This window comes from Carcharhinus amblyrhynchos, chromosome 9 (assembly GCF_965287045.1).
Source record: "Carcharhinus amblyrhynchos chromosome 9, sCarAmb.v2.hapA, whole genome shotgun sequence".
NCBI lineage: Eukaryota > Metazoa > Chordata > Chondrichthyes > Carcharhiniformes > Carcharhinidae > Carcharhinus > Carcharhinus amblyrhynchos.
In genome coordinates, this window is record NC_137332.1 from 72,434,813 (window position 1) to 72,448,611 (window position 13,799).

Consider the following 13,799-nt stretch of genomic DNA (forward strand, 5'->3'; position numbering starts at 1 on the left):
ACCTTTCCCTCACCTTCACCAGATCCAGCTCTGATTCTCCCTCCCTTGATTTTTCTCAGTTTCTGGATTCAGCCTGTCAATTAATATTTGCCACAACTACCTTGACTATATTTTTTGCACTGCTTTCTACATAGAACATAGAACAGTACAGCACGGTACAGGCCCTTCGGCCCTTGATGTTGTATCGAGCTTTGTCTGAAACTAAGATCAAGCTATCCCACTCCCTATCATTCTGGTGTGCTCCATGTGCCTATCCAATGACTGTTTGAAAGCTCCTGAAGTGTCCAACTCCACTATCACAGCAGGCAGTCCCATTCCACACACCAACCAATGAGTAAAGAACCAGCCTCAGGCATCCCTCCTATATCTCCCACCAAGAACCTTTTATAGTTATGCCTCCTAATAATAGTTACATCCACCCGAGGAAATTGTCTCTAAATGTCCACTCTATCTATCCCCCCCATCATCTTATAAACCTCTTAAGTTGCCTCTCATCCTCCTCTGCTCTAAAGAGAAAAGCCCCAGCTCCCTCAACCTTTCCTCATAAGACCTACCCTCCAAACCAGACAGCATCCTGGTAAATCTCCTCTGCACTCTCTCCAATGCTTCCACATCCTCATAGTGAGGTGACCAGAACTGCACACAATATTGCAAATGCAGTCTTGCCAAGGTTCTGTGCAGTTATAGCATAACCCCACGATTCTTAAATCCTAGCCCCTGTTAATAAATGCTAACACACTATAGGCCTTCTTCACGGCTCTATCCACTTGAGTGGCAACCTTCAAAGATCTATGGATACGAACCCAAAATCTCTGTTATTCCACATTCCTCAGAACCCTGCTGTTGACCCTGTAATCCGCATTCAAATTGAATCACTTCACACTTATCAGGGTTAAACTCCATCTGCCATTCTTCGGCCCAGCTCTGCATCCTATCAATGTCTCTTTGCAGCCTATAACAGCCCTCCACCTCATCCACTACTCCACCAATCTTGGTGTCATCAGCAAATTTACTGACCCACCCTTCAGCCCACTCCTCAAAGTCATTTATAAAGATCACATATAGCAGAGGAGCCAGCACTGATCCCTGTGGTACACTGCTGGTAATTGGCCTCCAATTTTCTGATTTCCTGTAAGGACTCATACCATTCTCCCAGTTTCTTTGGCTCAGTCACATCTGGTCTGCTGATGCAACCTTCCACATCAGTGCTTCTGATATAAATCAGGATTGCCATCCAGAGTGGTTGATCGACCACTTCACTGTGCCCAGTCTACTTCACACACTTTTTTGTTCTCACCCCTTTCCCTCCTTCCAGAGCAGTAATTAATAGGGTCACCTTGCCCTTGCCTTCCTCTGCATCATTCTCATTTTTTTTGCCAGCTCCAGCTTGATACTGCCACCAAGTACATCTTCCCCTGCCCTCCCCTTTCAGTATTCCAGTCACCACTAACACATGTCCAGCACCTTTGTGAATTCACAGGAGATGCTACACCTGTACTTTGACCTTTTCCTTTCTCCACATCCAAGACCCCAGCCATTCTTACCAGGTGAAACAATGATATTACTTTTACTCTGAAAGAGGAGGGCAGGGGAAGATGTACTTGGTGGTGGTATCAAGCTGGAGCTGGCAAAAAAAAAATGATCCGGTGGAAGGCATGGGCAAGGTGACCCTATTAATCAGTGTTCTACTAATACTGTTTGCTGCTCAGTAGAGAGGGCCAAACTGGGTGATGACTTTGCAGAAACATGACCGTGAGTATCCTGTCAATTGTCATTTCAATTCACCACCTTGCTCCCACCTTTCTGTCCATAGCATGCTGTGATGTTCCAATGAAGATTGATACAGGTTAAGGAACAACACCTGATCTTTCATTTCCACACAATACAACACTCAACACACAACTTGGATAATAGCCTGTGACTTTTTTTTTGCTGAATTGTTTTTGATTATGTTGCAATTGGATGGCTGCTATATCATTCATCCCTCACTTGGACACAGTTATTGTTTCTTTACTGTACATATTATCACTCTAGCTATTGCATTAAAATCTTTTGTTTATTTCTCCTCTCCTCCCTTTCCTTTTGTTCCTCCCTTAAAAATCTTAATTCCAATGATAAGTCATTGATCTGAAGTAGTCTCTCCACACACTGCCAGTCCTGCTGAGCATTCTAGCATTTGTCTTTTTAACATCGGCTCCAGAGCCAGTTTCACTTCAAACCTCCATTCAAAAGAATCAGTTTTATTTGTTATGTTGGAAATGCGCCAGTCAGCTTTTTGTGCAACGTTTAAACACTGAAGAAATTAAAAACCATTGTTGCATGGATTATTTCAATTTGGTGGGTGGAAAAGTGCTGAGAAATGAGATTGCAGCAAATGGATCCATTTGAGAGTTGGAACCAGCACCGTCAAATGATTGGCCAAATGATTGACCTGTGTTTCACTTTGAAACATCTTCATAAACATACTTTGACAACTGCCAGTTAAACTACTCGACAGCTCAATGGTAACTCAAAAGATAAAGGTTTTGAGTCTCTCTGAAAGATAAAATGTTTAATTATACACTGGATTGTAATGGAATTAATGAAATAGGAACAATGATATTTTAAAGATTATCAGATATAAAAAAAACACTGTTGACAAATTGTAATCACCAACATGCAATACATGTTGTTACAGCAACACCATTTTACCCACATATACTCCAATTGAGTATTCTGCCAGGTTGAAAGAATCATTTCCGAATGGTGTGGTGTTGTGAATTAGTTTATTTATATGTATTGTGTACAGCTTTTCACTTTACTGGCATTCTTAAGTAAACTAATTCAGAACATCTGCTAACCACAGGTTCATGCAGAGTTACGCCCAGTGGTTTTGAAGTTCATTTGGATTTCCTTTTGCATTTTTTGGAAATTGTTTCTGAATTCTGAGTTTATAATTAAGCTAAGCTTGTTTAAAAATGAATCAGAGTTGAGTGTTGTGCTGACATTGACTGGAAGAGGGTCTTTTTATTTTGTTGTGGTGCCAGATACTTATTTTCCATTTCAGTCTTAACCTTTTGTAAAGCCTGTATCTGTCAAAGTATCGGAAAGGCTTTTCCAGAACTTTCAGTGTTTCTGGAAAGGAGTCTGAAATGTTTCCCTCTCCTTCTCTAACCCCAATCTTTTCCTGCCCCCTCCTTGCACTACCAATTTGAGGCGTTATGATTACAGAGTACACAAGCACAAGATATACATCATGCAACCTTAAGAGGAAGATGCACTATGATCTGATTTTTGCCTGGCAGCATTTACTGTGACCTATTGGCGATTTCTTCTTGCTGTTCCTATCAATGGTATCTATATTACATTCTGTGACTTGCTCTATGAAATAAGAACATACCAAGTATAGTGGAAGATTTATTCAGACACAGATTAGCTTCCCATCTATCAGGACTGCTTAATGGGAACACATTAATAAATATTTTCTTGCTACTCAAGTGCTCTCCATTAAGAGACTTTGACTGTAACATTGTTGAAGATTAATTTCACTGAATCTAGATTTAAAAAATACAGCTGTAAGAACATTTTAAACCAGTGCTAGATTTCAAATTGTGCGTATTTGAGAAATGTACTGTTTTTAGAAAGTTTAGTTAAGCGCCATGAACTTTGGGCACAAAATAAATGTCTCCTTTCAATTGGACAGATAGTAACTATGGAAACATCACTTTCCGACTGGGAGAGGAAGGGGATGTAGAGATAGGGGGAGTTGACAAGAAACAGGACATCCTCTCCTTCCCGTCAGTCATCATTGCAGAGCAGCTGACGTACATGGATGCTGTGAGTAAACGTGAACTTGGGGCCGTTCTGTAGGGACTAGTTGCCCATTACGCCGCGTATGATGTTTTGGATGGCAGTCAGTGATCCAATCTCTCTTCACATCATTAGCAGTCACTATAACTGAGTTCACACACAATGCAGTGTCTAAGACACCAGAACATGTTTGACATGTGACCTCAGTGACAAGATTGGAGTGTCTTTCAATGAAAACTTCAACAGCTGCCTTTGTTTCTCTGAAGGTGAAAGTCATGTGAAACAAGTAGCCTTTGGGGGCGACTGAAAACCACTTTATTATTAAGGTCTACTGTTAAACTTCTATGCATTGTGTAATAGTATTGCAGGATTAAAGCTGCAATGTTCACAGCTGGCATAAAAATGGTAACAAATATGAGCAGGCCAGTGCAGTTTCCTTTTTAGTTTTCAGATAAACACTGATACAAGTCTGGCTTGCATGGAAAAAGCTTGGCAAACTTTTCATGGTGTATAGCAGTCAAAGTGCAACCAGTCTGCTTGAGTATCCTAGAGAGTTACAGCATGGAAACAGGCACTTTGGCCGAATTTGTCCATACCACCCAGTTTTTAACCATTAAGCTAGTCCCAATTGCCCATATTTGGCCCATATCCCACTCTACCAATCTTACCCATGTAACTGTCTAAATGTTTTTAACAAGACAATTGTACCTGTCTCTACTACTACCTCTGGCAGCTCATTCCAAATGCCCACCACACTGTGGAGGGGGTAGGAGGGCGGTGGGAGGGAAATTGCCCCTCTAGACCCATTTGTATCTCTCCCTTCTCACCTTGAACCAAGCCCTCTAGTTTTAGACTTTCCAACTTCGGGAAAAGATGTTCACTACCTACCTGATCTGTGCCCCTCTATTTTATAGACCGCCAAGATCACCCGAAGCCTCCTATGCTCCAGATAAACAAAGTCCCAGCCTCTCCTTGTAATTCAAACCATAATGTCCCAGTACCACCCTAGTCAATCTTTTTTACACTTTTTTTCCCCTAGTTTAATAATATCTTTTCTATAAAAATAGGGTGACCAGAACTGTTCACAGTATTCCAAGTATGGCCTTACCAATATCATGTACAAGTCCCAACTGATGTATTCAATGTTATCATTTATGATGAGACAAATTTAACATATGCCATTGGAGGGTACAAATAGGCTGTAAAATTAGTCTTTTGCCCAATCCCATCTGGACAAGTTAAGTTAAAATTGCAATCTATGGTTGTCTCAAAATAAAATGTTTTAGAAATCTGTTTAATTGAAATGCCTAGTCTATGCAGGACATCTTACTTTCTTAGAATATTGGGAGAGGGCAGCTGTTTAACAGTAAAACATTCTATAAATTGACTTCCTTTAGTCCAGATCAGTTATCCTCCTCTCCAAACATCATTGGATCCAGGTAATGTATTACATGCTGCTTTAGCACCCTGAATCCACCCACCCTACTTCAACTATATGCTGCCTCTTTGGCAATATGATCTGCAGACATGGAAGTTAGCTTCTACCGGTACTTTGATGCCTAACTCTACCTCTCTGTCATTTTTCTTGGCCTTTTGCCTTGTCATTTGCATTGTTAGACTGGCAGTTCATTCAGTTGTGCATGAACAAGCCATAAATTTCCCAGCATTGATCATGGAGGAGAATGAAGGCATAGTCCATCTTCAGCTGGCACTAAACTGCATGCCTTCCCAGTCACCATCTCTGATTAAAAACAAACTGTCTACAGCATGTACAAGTGTCACTTTTAACCCCATCGCACAAAGAATTCAGTTCAATTCTAATACTGCCTGCTTTTGATCATAGAACAACCAATCTTCCACTGAAGCCATTGTTCATGCCTTTCATTTCCATATCCAAAACTCTTCACGAGCTCCTCCAAAACTCTCGACACTGTATCCTATCAGCACAAATTCACCACTTCTCCAACTCTAGTATTTTCTGCCTATATTCCATGCCTGCATTTCCTCCCCAAATCTCTTCTGCCTCTTCCTGCTACGGCCTTTCTTAAAACATACATCTTTGACTAAGGTTTTGGTCAATCTTCCTAATATTGGCCCTTGTTTCTGGCAATGTCTTGAATCCCATCTCCATATGATTGAGTAATATAGTTGTAGCTGTTGTGGTTCACTCTCACCTTTTACTTTGAAGATCTTGTTAAGATCTTGTTACCAAATATTTTAATTGGTGTATGAGAGGCTTTTGTAAAGTAGATAATCTGGTCAAAAACCATCTGTCACTCATTTATGGGGTAGAAATTTGTCTCAGGTGGTTGTGCAAATTGTGTGGTATTGGATTAGCCACTCATTATATATACACCATCCAATGTTAGCAGGCAGCTGAACAGATCCTGCATGTTTCACTCCACTAATTCACTCCCATATCTGTGAGAATTATACACTGTCACTGTCTAACCTTTGTATTTTAGTTTTAAATGTACAAAGCAGTGAAGCTGGTTGACCTTTATCTGGGCAAGTTTTGTTTGCACTTTAGTGTTCAAAAGGTCTATGGTAGTAAAAACATCTTTAGTATTCATTTTTATTTTTGATCAGTACCTGTTCAAAAAGGTGATCCCCCATCATTGCCTGCGATGCATCTGGTCCCAATGGGACAAGAAGGAAAACAAACATCTAGCACCTACAGTCCAGGCTACCACCATCCAATTCAATCTCGTCACTAAGTGTGTCATCAGTACCATATTAAATGATCTCCAGTTGAAACCACAGCAGAGGGCTAAAATAATTGACAAGTGGATTCGCATTGCTCAGGTATGACATGGTTTATCAATCTCTATGCAAAAGGCAAAATCCCACAAGGATGTGGAAGGCAGCATGCAAGCAATTTGGGTTGGGTGTTAACAAGTACCTCATGGATAGGTTTTATTCAGATCCTGTTTCCTGCCCTCGGGAGTGGGAATTATGACTGATTTAATTTCTCCTGCTTCTTTTTGTAGAGCCAAAATGTATGGTGGGCACTGCTGCTGCTATCTTAGTTGAGATCAGCTAACTTGGATATCAACAGTTTTATTTTAGTCAAAATGTAGCCAATAAAAATGTACTCAATTTTCTGATTTATATGCTTTTCTTTCGAAGATTATCTTGTGCTGCCTGTACTACCCTTTTTGCTCCATGTTAGAAGTTACAATATTTATTACCAATTCATCAGCCTAATAAAATAGGCAGAGGCGTCCCCTCTCCTCTTCCCTTCCCTCCCCTCTTCCCCTCTTCTCTTCCCCTCCCTCCCCTCTTCCCCTCTCTTCCCTCTTCCCCTCTTCCCCTCTTCCCCACTTCCCCTCTCCCCTCCCCTCTTCCCCTCTCCCCTTCCTCCTCCTCTCTTCCCTTCCCCCCTTCCCCCGTCTTCCTCTGAAACACACCATCTGACCACAGCTGAAGAGATTGTGGTAGAGGAAAAATAAGGGAGTAACGAGCGTGAAGTGTGACAATGTTTTTCCGTAATCTGTTTTTGCTGCTGTTATTTTCAAAGCTGAACTTCTGTTAATATCTCAGATTCTGTCTTATCAGCAAATGGGAGCTGCTGTTACTTACACAGAACTCCTTTGTTTTCCAACAGAAATGTAGGAACTTGAAGAATTTTTCATCTCTGTATGCGATTGTGTCTGCAATGCAGTCAACTCAAATATTCAAGTTGAAGAAGACTTGGGCATTCGTATCAAAGTAAGTTTGTTTTCCACAGTAGCTGCGAAATATTTCTGATCACCATACAGTACTGGATAGCAAGTGTGTCAATAAGACTACCAGAGGTGCTTGCTGTGCACTCCTAACAATTGGCTAATTGTCAGAATCGTTCTTCCTTCGGCTAGCGCCAGGGACCTGGGTTCAATTTAGGCCTTGAGTGACTGTGGAGTTTGCACATTCTGTGGCTGCATGGTTTTTCCCCTTGGTGTCCAGTGGGACTAACAGGGTAAATCCATGGAGTTAGGACCTAGATTTGATTGTTATTGGCGCAGGTTGGTTGGGCTGAATGGCCTCCTTCTGCACTGTAGGAATTCCGATTCTTAATAAAGCTGTTCACCTTGAACTTTAAATTATTGTGCTCCCAAACTGATCTACTCTTAGATATAACCTGCCTCAATTCTCCCAAAATGATGCTGTGCCAGCCATATAAGATGGTGGATAAAAGCAAATTACTGTGGATGCTGGAATCTGAAAAGAGCTGAACATTCAAAGGGTCATCTGGACTCAAAACATCAGCTCTTTTCTCCCCTTACAGATGCTGCCAGACCTGCTGAGATTTTCCAGCATTTTTCTCTTTTTTGATTTCATAAAGGATGCTGGAAGTATAGAAAAGTCAGTCTTTTATCTCCTGAGGAAGTGCAATAAATCTCTGAGAGCATACACCTGTAATTTTTATCTCTGTGCTGCAGACAATTTAATCCTGTTTGCATTTTTGGGTTTCTTGACAGTTTCTCTTGCTGCCAATAATATTTGCCACAGGATAGCTAATCCGATTCATTAACATTAAATTCTGTAAAACTGCCAAAATGCTCATCATCCTCCATTGTCTTCGTTACCTGTTTGTAGATGTTGGAGTCCTTGGCAGCCATTAGTTAATCTCCTTCTATTCCCTCATGAGTAATTTGTCTCATTCTCTTGACTAGGCACAGTACATCTATGTTTCACGAGCTTTCAGGTATATTCTCCAATGAAAATAACTCTCTGACAAATAGAGACCTGCTAATGAAGGTAAATTGTTGCATGTGGCCCAATGGATCTATTTTAGTGAGCTGTTCAATGTTTTAAAATAAGTAATAAATAGTATCTATAATGAGTTAAACTGGCTGCTGACTACATGTGAATGTTGTCAACCAATGAAGCAATAAGTGTACTAGGTGGTCTGGCTTGACTGAAGCATTCAAAGCCTGTTGGATGCTAACTTTTTAAATAAACATTTAATGTGGGTATGCTGCCAAGAATACAACCTAAGTATATCTTAGAAATTTGAACTTGAAGTATAAAGTGAGACTTGTGCCAATGATTTTTTTGCTTTGTGCACTGAGGGCATGTAATTAAAACCCAAAGTGGAAGAGTTACAGATTCGATTGGTTCCCCTAAATATTTATTTGTTAAATTATCACCTGTTTTTCTTGTTTGTCCTCTATAATAAGGATTAGTTGTTGCATGAGAACTGGGACATATTTGTAATCCAATTGCTTTATTTGTTGAATATTTCAGACTGTAATGATCTAGTTTTGTATAGTTTGTATCAAAACAGACACCAATCACAGCATCTGGAAACATTGTGCTTTTATTTGTTTTAAGAGAGCCGCGTACTCCAGGAATACTGAATTACTGAAATTTTATACATAGAAGTTTACAGTGATGAAGGGGCCACTCATCCCATTGTGACCATACTGGCTGATTAGTAGCCGTCAGTCTAATCTCACTTTCCAGCTCTTGATCCGTAATTTTGATAGTGTACATTCAGGAAGTTAGAGGATCTCTCGTCACTACCAGTGAGTTCCCAAACCCTGCCACTGTTATTAGAACCATTGGAATATCCACCCTTGTGGTTCCTAGTAAACCCTACTCTTCATTTGGTTCTGCATTGGTTCTTAATGTATTCTGACAAAGTCTTTGGGCTTCTTTGATTTTCTTGTCAATATCTTGATGCCCTCTCTTTACTTCCCTAATTTTTTAATGTCACCTCTACACTTTTTTCTCCTCCTAGATTCTTCATAGCACTGAGCCTTTGGTATCTGTCATAAGCTTCCTTTTCTTTCTTCTCCTAAGCCTCTTGACAGCCAGGGGCCCTGGATTTGTTAGTCCACTTTTTTTGAGGGACATATTTGATCTAAACTTTTGGTATCTCTTCCTTGCCTGCCTCCCATTGACAGCTAAGACTAATTGAATAACAACTCCTTTTCTCTGATGTGCTTATCGAAAATATTGGATGATTGTTAATGATTTTGCCAGGATATTTTTGAAAGTTCTGGAAGACAGCGAAGTATGCCAGAGTCCTACACCAGAAAAAACAAGCCCAACAAGGAATGCGCACTCGCCCTGTTTTGGATAGGGCTTACAGCACCTAACTCTCGGTATCTGAGAAGGACCAAAATGCAATCGGTCAAAATGAGGGGTTTGACAGGATTGCCTGTTTTAATATGTGTTTGACATGATTTTGCAATGCCATGCTGTGGTTGTACAAAGTTGATGTGACTATTTATCGACTTGCTGGATTTTGGCAGTGTGACAATAATTCAGTTCATCTGAATGGATTTTGCCTTTTCTAAAAGAACATGATTCAGCTCAAGCACATGTTGTTGCACTTCTAGGAATTGCAGCTACATTCTTCTCCTTCTACCCTTTTCACCACCGTGCCTGTTTTTAGTGCTTGGATTCGTGAGGAGCATTTTTATTTCGCCACTTTCAGGCACTCCCTTTCAAACATGTCTTCTTTGATTTGAATTAGTGTCCAATACGATGGAAGGCAGTAAATCTATGCTAATATTGTAACAATCTACACTGACACATGTGTTTTGAAGAAAATGGTGATCTCATAAAGCATTTGACCATCTCTGGGGGACTGTACCCCCAAAATTAGATACAGGTTTTATCTTGAAGCGCTTCCAAAGTTGTTTTTCACTTGATTAAGCTGATTGGCCTAGTAAATGACATGCAGGAGGCCTAAATTTGATTTTGCTTCTCCCTGTAGTGGAATTTTCCTGCATATTTTCAGTTGAATAATTGGGCTGAATGGTCAACATAGTAGTCAAGAATAAGGTACATTCCCAAAATTCATAATTTGTGGGTTGCAGCAAGTGTTCAATCTGTCTTGGGCTGTTTAAAAAAATATTAAGGCACTCCAGTGTCATCTGTACATACAATAGCACATCCTGGCATATTTATCATCACTTGGGTATCAAGAAGCCATTGTTTCTTGCTTTTGCCATAAGCTCCCTCCTTTGCTCAGACTGAACTGGACAGTGGAAAAACTTTGCCTTTCTGTTTTATCTCAACCTTTCTCCTATGTGCACTCCATCACCAAAGTCCTTTTGCAGCATCTTGTGTCCCACACCAACTTAGTTCCAGTGTCCTTGCAATCTTTAATCTTTACATTTGATGGGATACTTCCAACACCCCACTTTTGACTAGCCTTAAGTCTAACTTTGTACCTCATCCTTGACTTGTTACTCCCTCCTTCTCGCGAACTTGAGGAATGTTCTGAAAAGCTTTATTTTCAATCAAAATTTCAGTGAACTCTCCTAACATTTGTGCTCATGGTCCATTCATTTTTATCTGTTTAATTTCGCCAACTTATAAAGTGATTAGTTACATTATAAATATCGAGGTGCCAAATTATCCCACGTGCTTCATTGTGTACAGAGCAGAAAATAATCAAGCATGGGTTGTTGTTTAATTCCTAATCAATTTTGGAGGTAGTCAAAGCATTTGTCTTCTGTATTCGAAGAGGACTGTGTAGTATTTTTGTTAGGACTAATCTGTCAGACACCCTGACCCATAAGCACATTAGAAAAGGAGCAGCAGTAGATCATTTGGCCCCTTGAGCCTGAGCTGCCATTCAATAAAATCTTGGTTCATGTTTTTGTGGGCTCAGCTCCACCGCCCCACAATCCTTAATTCCTTTACTGTTCAAAAATCTATCTATCTATGCTTGCCTTAAAGACAAACATTCAACAAGGTAGCCCCAACTGCTTCACTGGGCAGGGAATGCCACAGATTCATAACTGTCTGCTGGGGAATCTCACCCCTCCCCCCACCACCCCCCCACCCCCGCCCCCCAACCCCAACACCACCCAGAAACCCTACGTAAAAATTTCAAACCGCAATTACCCTGCAATGGAAGCCACCCAAAAGTACAATATAAAAAGCAAATTGTCTTATAATCGTAACCAAAAGAGGTCAGAATTAAACCACTTCTAACTTCTGGATAACTATAAAGTACAATATTCACTCTGAGCCCCACCATTGACAACCCAACCCCCATCCTGCTGCTCCCCAATTCTACCCACTTGTCTTACAAACTTACCTTCTCCATGTCTTTCCCAATGTGGCTGGACCTTTTCAACTTGCCTGCTTTATGACAACTAGAACTGTAAAAGAAGGTGTGGTTTTCCTTTCTCTCCAACTCTCTGCCTGTGGCACCTGCTGCATTATAATAAATGAGTTCAAATCCTACCACAGAAAGTAGGGATTTAAATTCAAATCAATAAGCATGAAACTACCAGATTGTTGTAAAAACCCATCTTATTCACAAATGTTGTTGAGGGTAGAAAATTGGTTATTCTTACCTTGTCTGCCCTACATGTGACTCCAGATCCTCAGCAATATGGTTAACTCAACTGCCCTCTGAAATGGCCTAGCAGCTGTCAAGAGAATGGCTTGCCATCACCTCGAGGACAATCAGAAACAGACCTTTCTAACAAGATCACAAACAGAATTTGAGATTCAAATGCCCTCAATTACATCACGCCGCAAAATTAGAGCAATTAATTCTGCCGTCGACAGGCGATCCAGTCTCGAGTGCATCACCCAGAAAGTGTTCTCATTTGTGTTCTAATCTGAGACTGGCATTAATGATCAGCTTTTGTGTTCATTTGGTTCTCAATATGGGATAAATTGCGGTTTCACTTCAAAATATTGCAGGTTGAAATTGGAATTTGCCCAACATGTGAGCACAAAGCTTCAGATTTGCTATGTAATTTATAAAAACGCGAGGCTTTGGGGTTAAGATCTCACTTGGTGTCATGTTGGCCATGAGTTAATAATTGATTTTTTTCCTAAATCTTCAAAGGAACTTGAAGGAACTTTGAAGTTTGCAAACCTTGACAGCCGTGTGAAGGAAAACCAAAAGTGGGGTCAGAAACGGCTACAGTTGCAGAAGCAAATGGTGTGTCATCTAGTCATTCCAAGACTTAACAATTCTCAAAATTCAAATAGTGATTCATCTTTAAGTAATTCTTTGCTCAAATAAGGCTATTAACCAGTTCTCCTTTCTATTTCCAATGAGGACGCCAGTGTTGCTGTTTGACTGGTTGCACTTTAAAAGCTATAATTATTGGCACTGTGCTAATGTTTATAAATGTAATCATGTATTGACAACAAATGTATCATTTTAGATCTAAATTGTTCCACATTTAAGATGATCCAAAGCTAGTATGGACAGAATCTTCGTCATGGCCTAGAGAGTAAAGGCAGTATACTGACCCAATCAGTATACTGAGTACACTGCTGAGTGTACTGCTGAGTACACTGATGTTCACAAGGATAGAAATTGGGGCTCACATTTGGTCACCTATTTTAGGATAAGGAAGGAACAACTAAAATCCAAACAGAAATAGGTAATTAGAGTCAGCTTAAGTCCGTTAGGCTGAATGGATTAGTTCTGGGGATGGATGTATAATCCTGTGAAAGATCATGCAGGTCAATGCACTGGATTGGAAGAATGAGATGGAATCTCAGTGAAATGCAAGATTGAGGATTTGGCAGGAAATCTATACACGGAAGAGCTGTGGACACTTGGTTGAAGATCAATAGATTTTGAACTCAGGAAATCAAGGGAGATAAGAATCAAGCCAAAAAGTGGAGTTGAAGACAGTCACTTATTAACTTATTGAATTGTGTGAGCTGTAGAGTCTACTCTAGTTGTTACTTGTGTCCTTTTGAATCTCCTTCTGCGCTATAAAATAACACAACTAGTTGGCACTGCTGATAGCTGACCATTAACTCCTGCTGGAAAGCTGCATATCTGATCATTATTTAAGGACTCAAATGATCTCAGCTGTAGTGCCTTTTGATAGAATAAGGTACCAATGGTCATCCTCCAGGTCACCATATGAAGACCAGTTCCAGCCATGAATTTCTGGTAACAAAGGAGAAAAAGAAAATAAAGTGATGGAGGATAATATAATATTTTGCCCGCACTTATAATTAAGTGAACTGCTTATAATTTGGGGTTAGTAGAGGCAAATGTTGTATTTGACCAATGCTGTTTA

The 13,799-nt window shown here is 40.3% G+C and overlaps 1 protein-coding gene across 1 annotated transcript in view; it reads left to right on the plus strand.

Annotated features, from left to right (window-relative positions):
• The window catches only part of LOC145348584 (uncharacterized), a 151,422-nt gene that overhangs the window by 69,943 nt on the left and 67,680 nt on the right, over nt 1–13,799 (plus strand). The window contains exons 32-36 of the mRNA XM_080196772.1: nt 3,683–3,816; nt 6,379–6,594; nt 7,397–7,500; nt 8,445–8,529; nt 12,599–12,694. Coding sequence (XP_080052898.1) covers nt 3,683–3,816; nt 6,379–6,594; nt 7,397–7,500; nt 8,445–8,529; nt 12,599–12,694 — 635 coding nt within the window. The remainder of the gene's footprint in view (nt 1–3,682; nt 3,817–6,378; nt 6,595–7,396; nt 7,501–8,444; nt 8,530–12,598; nt 12,695–13,799) is intronic.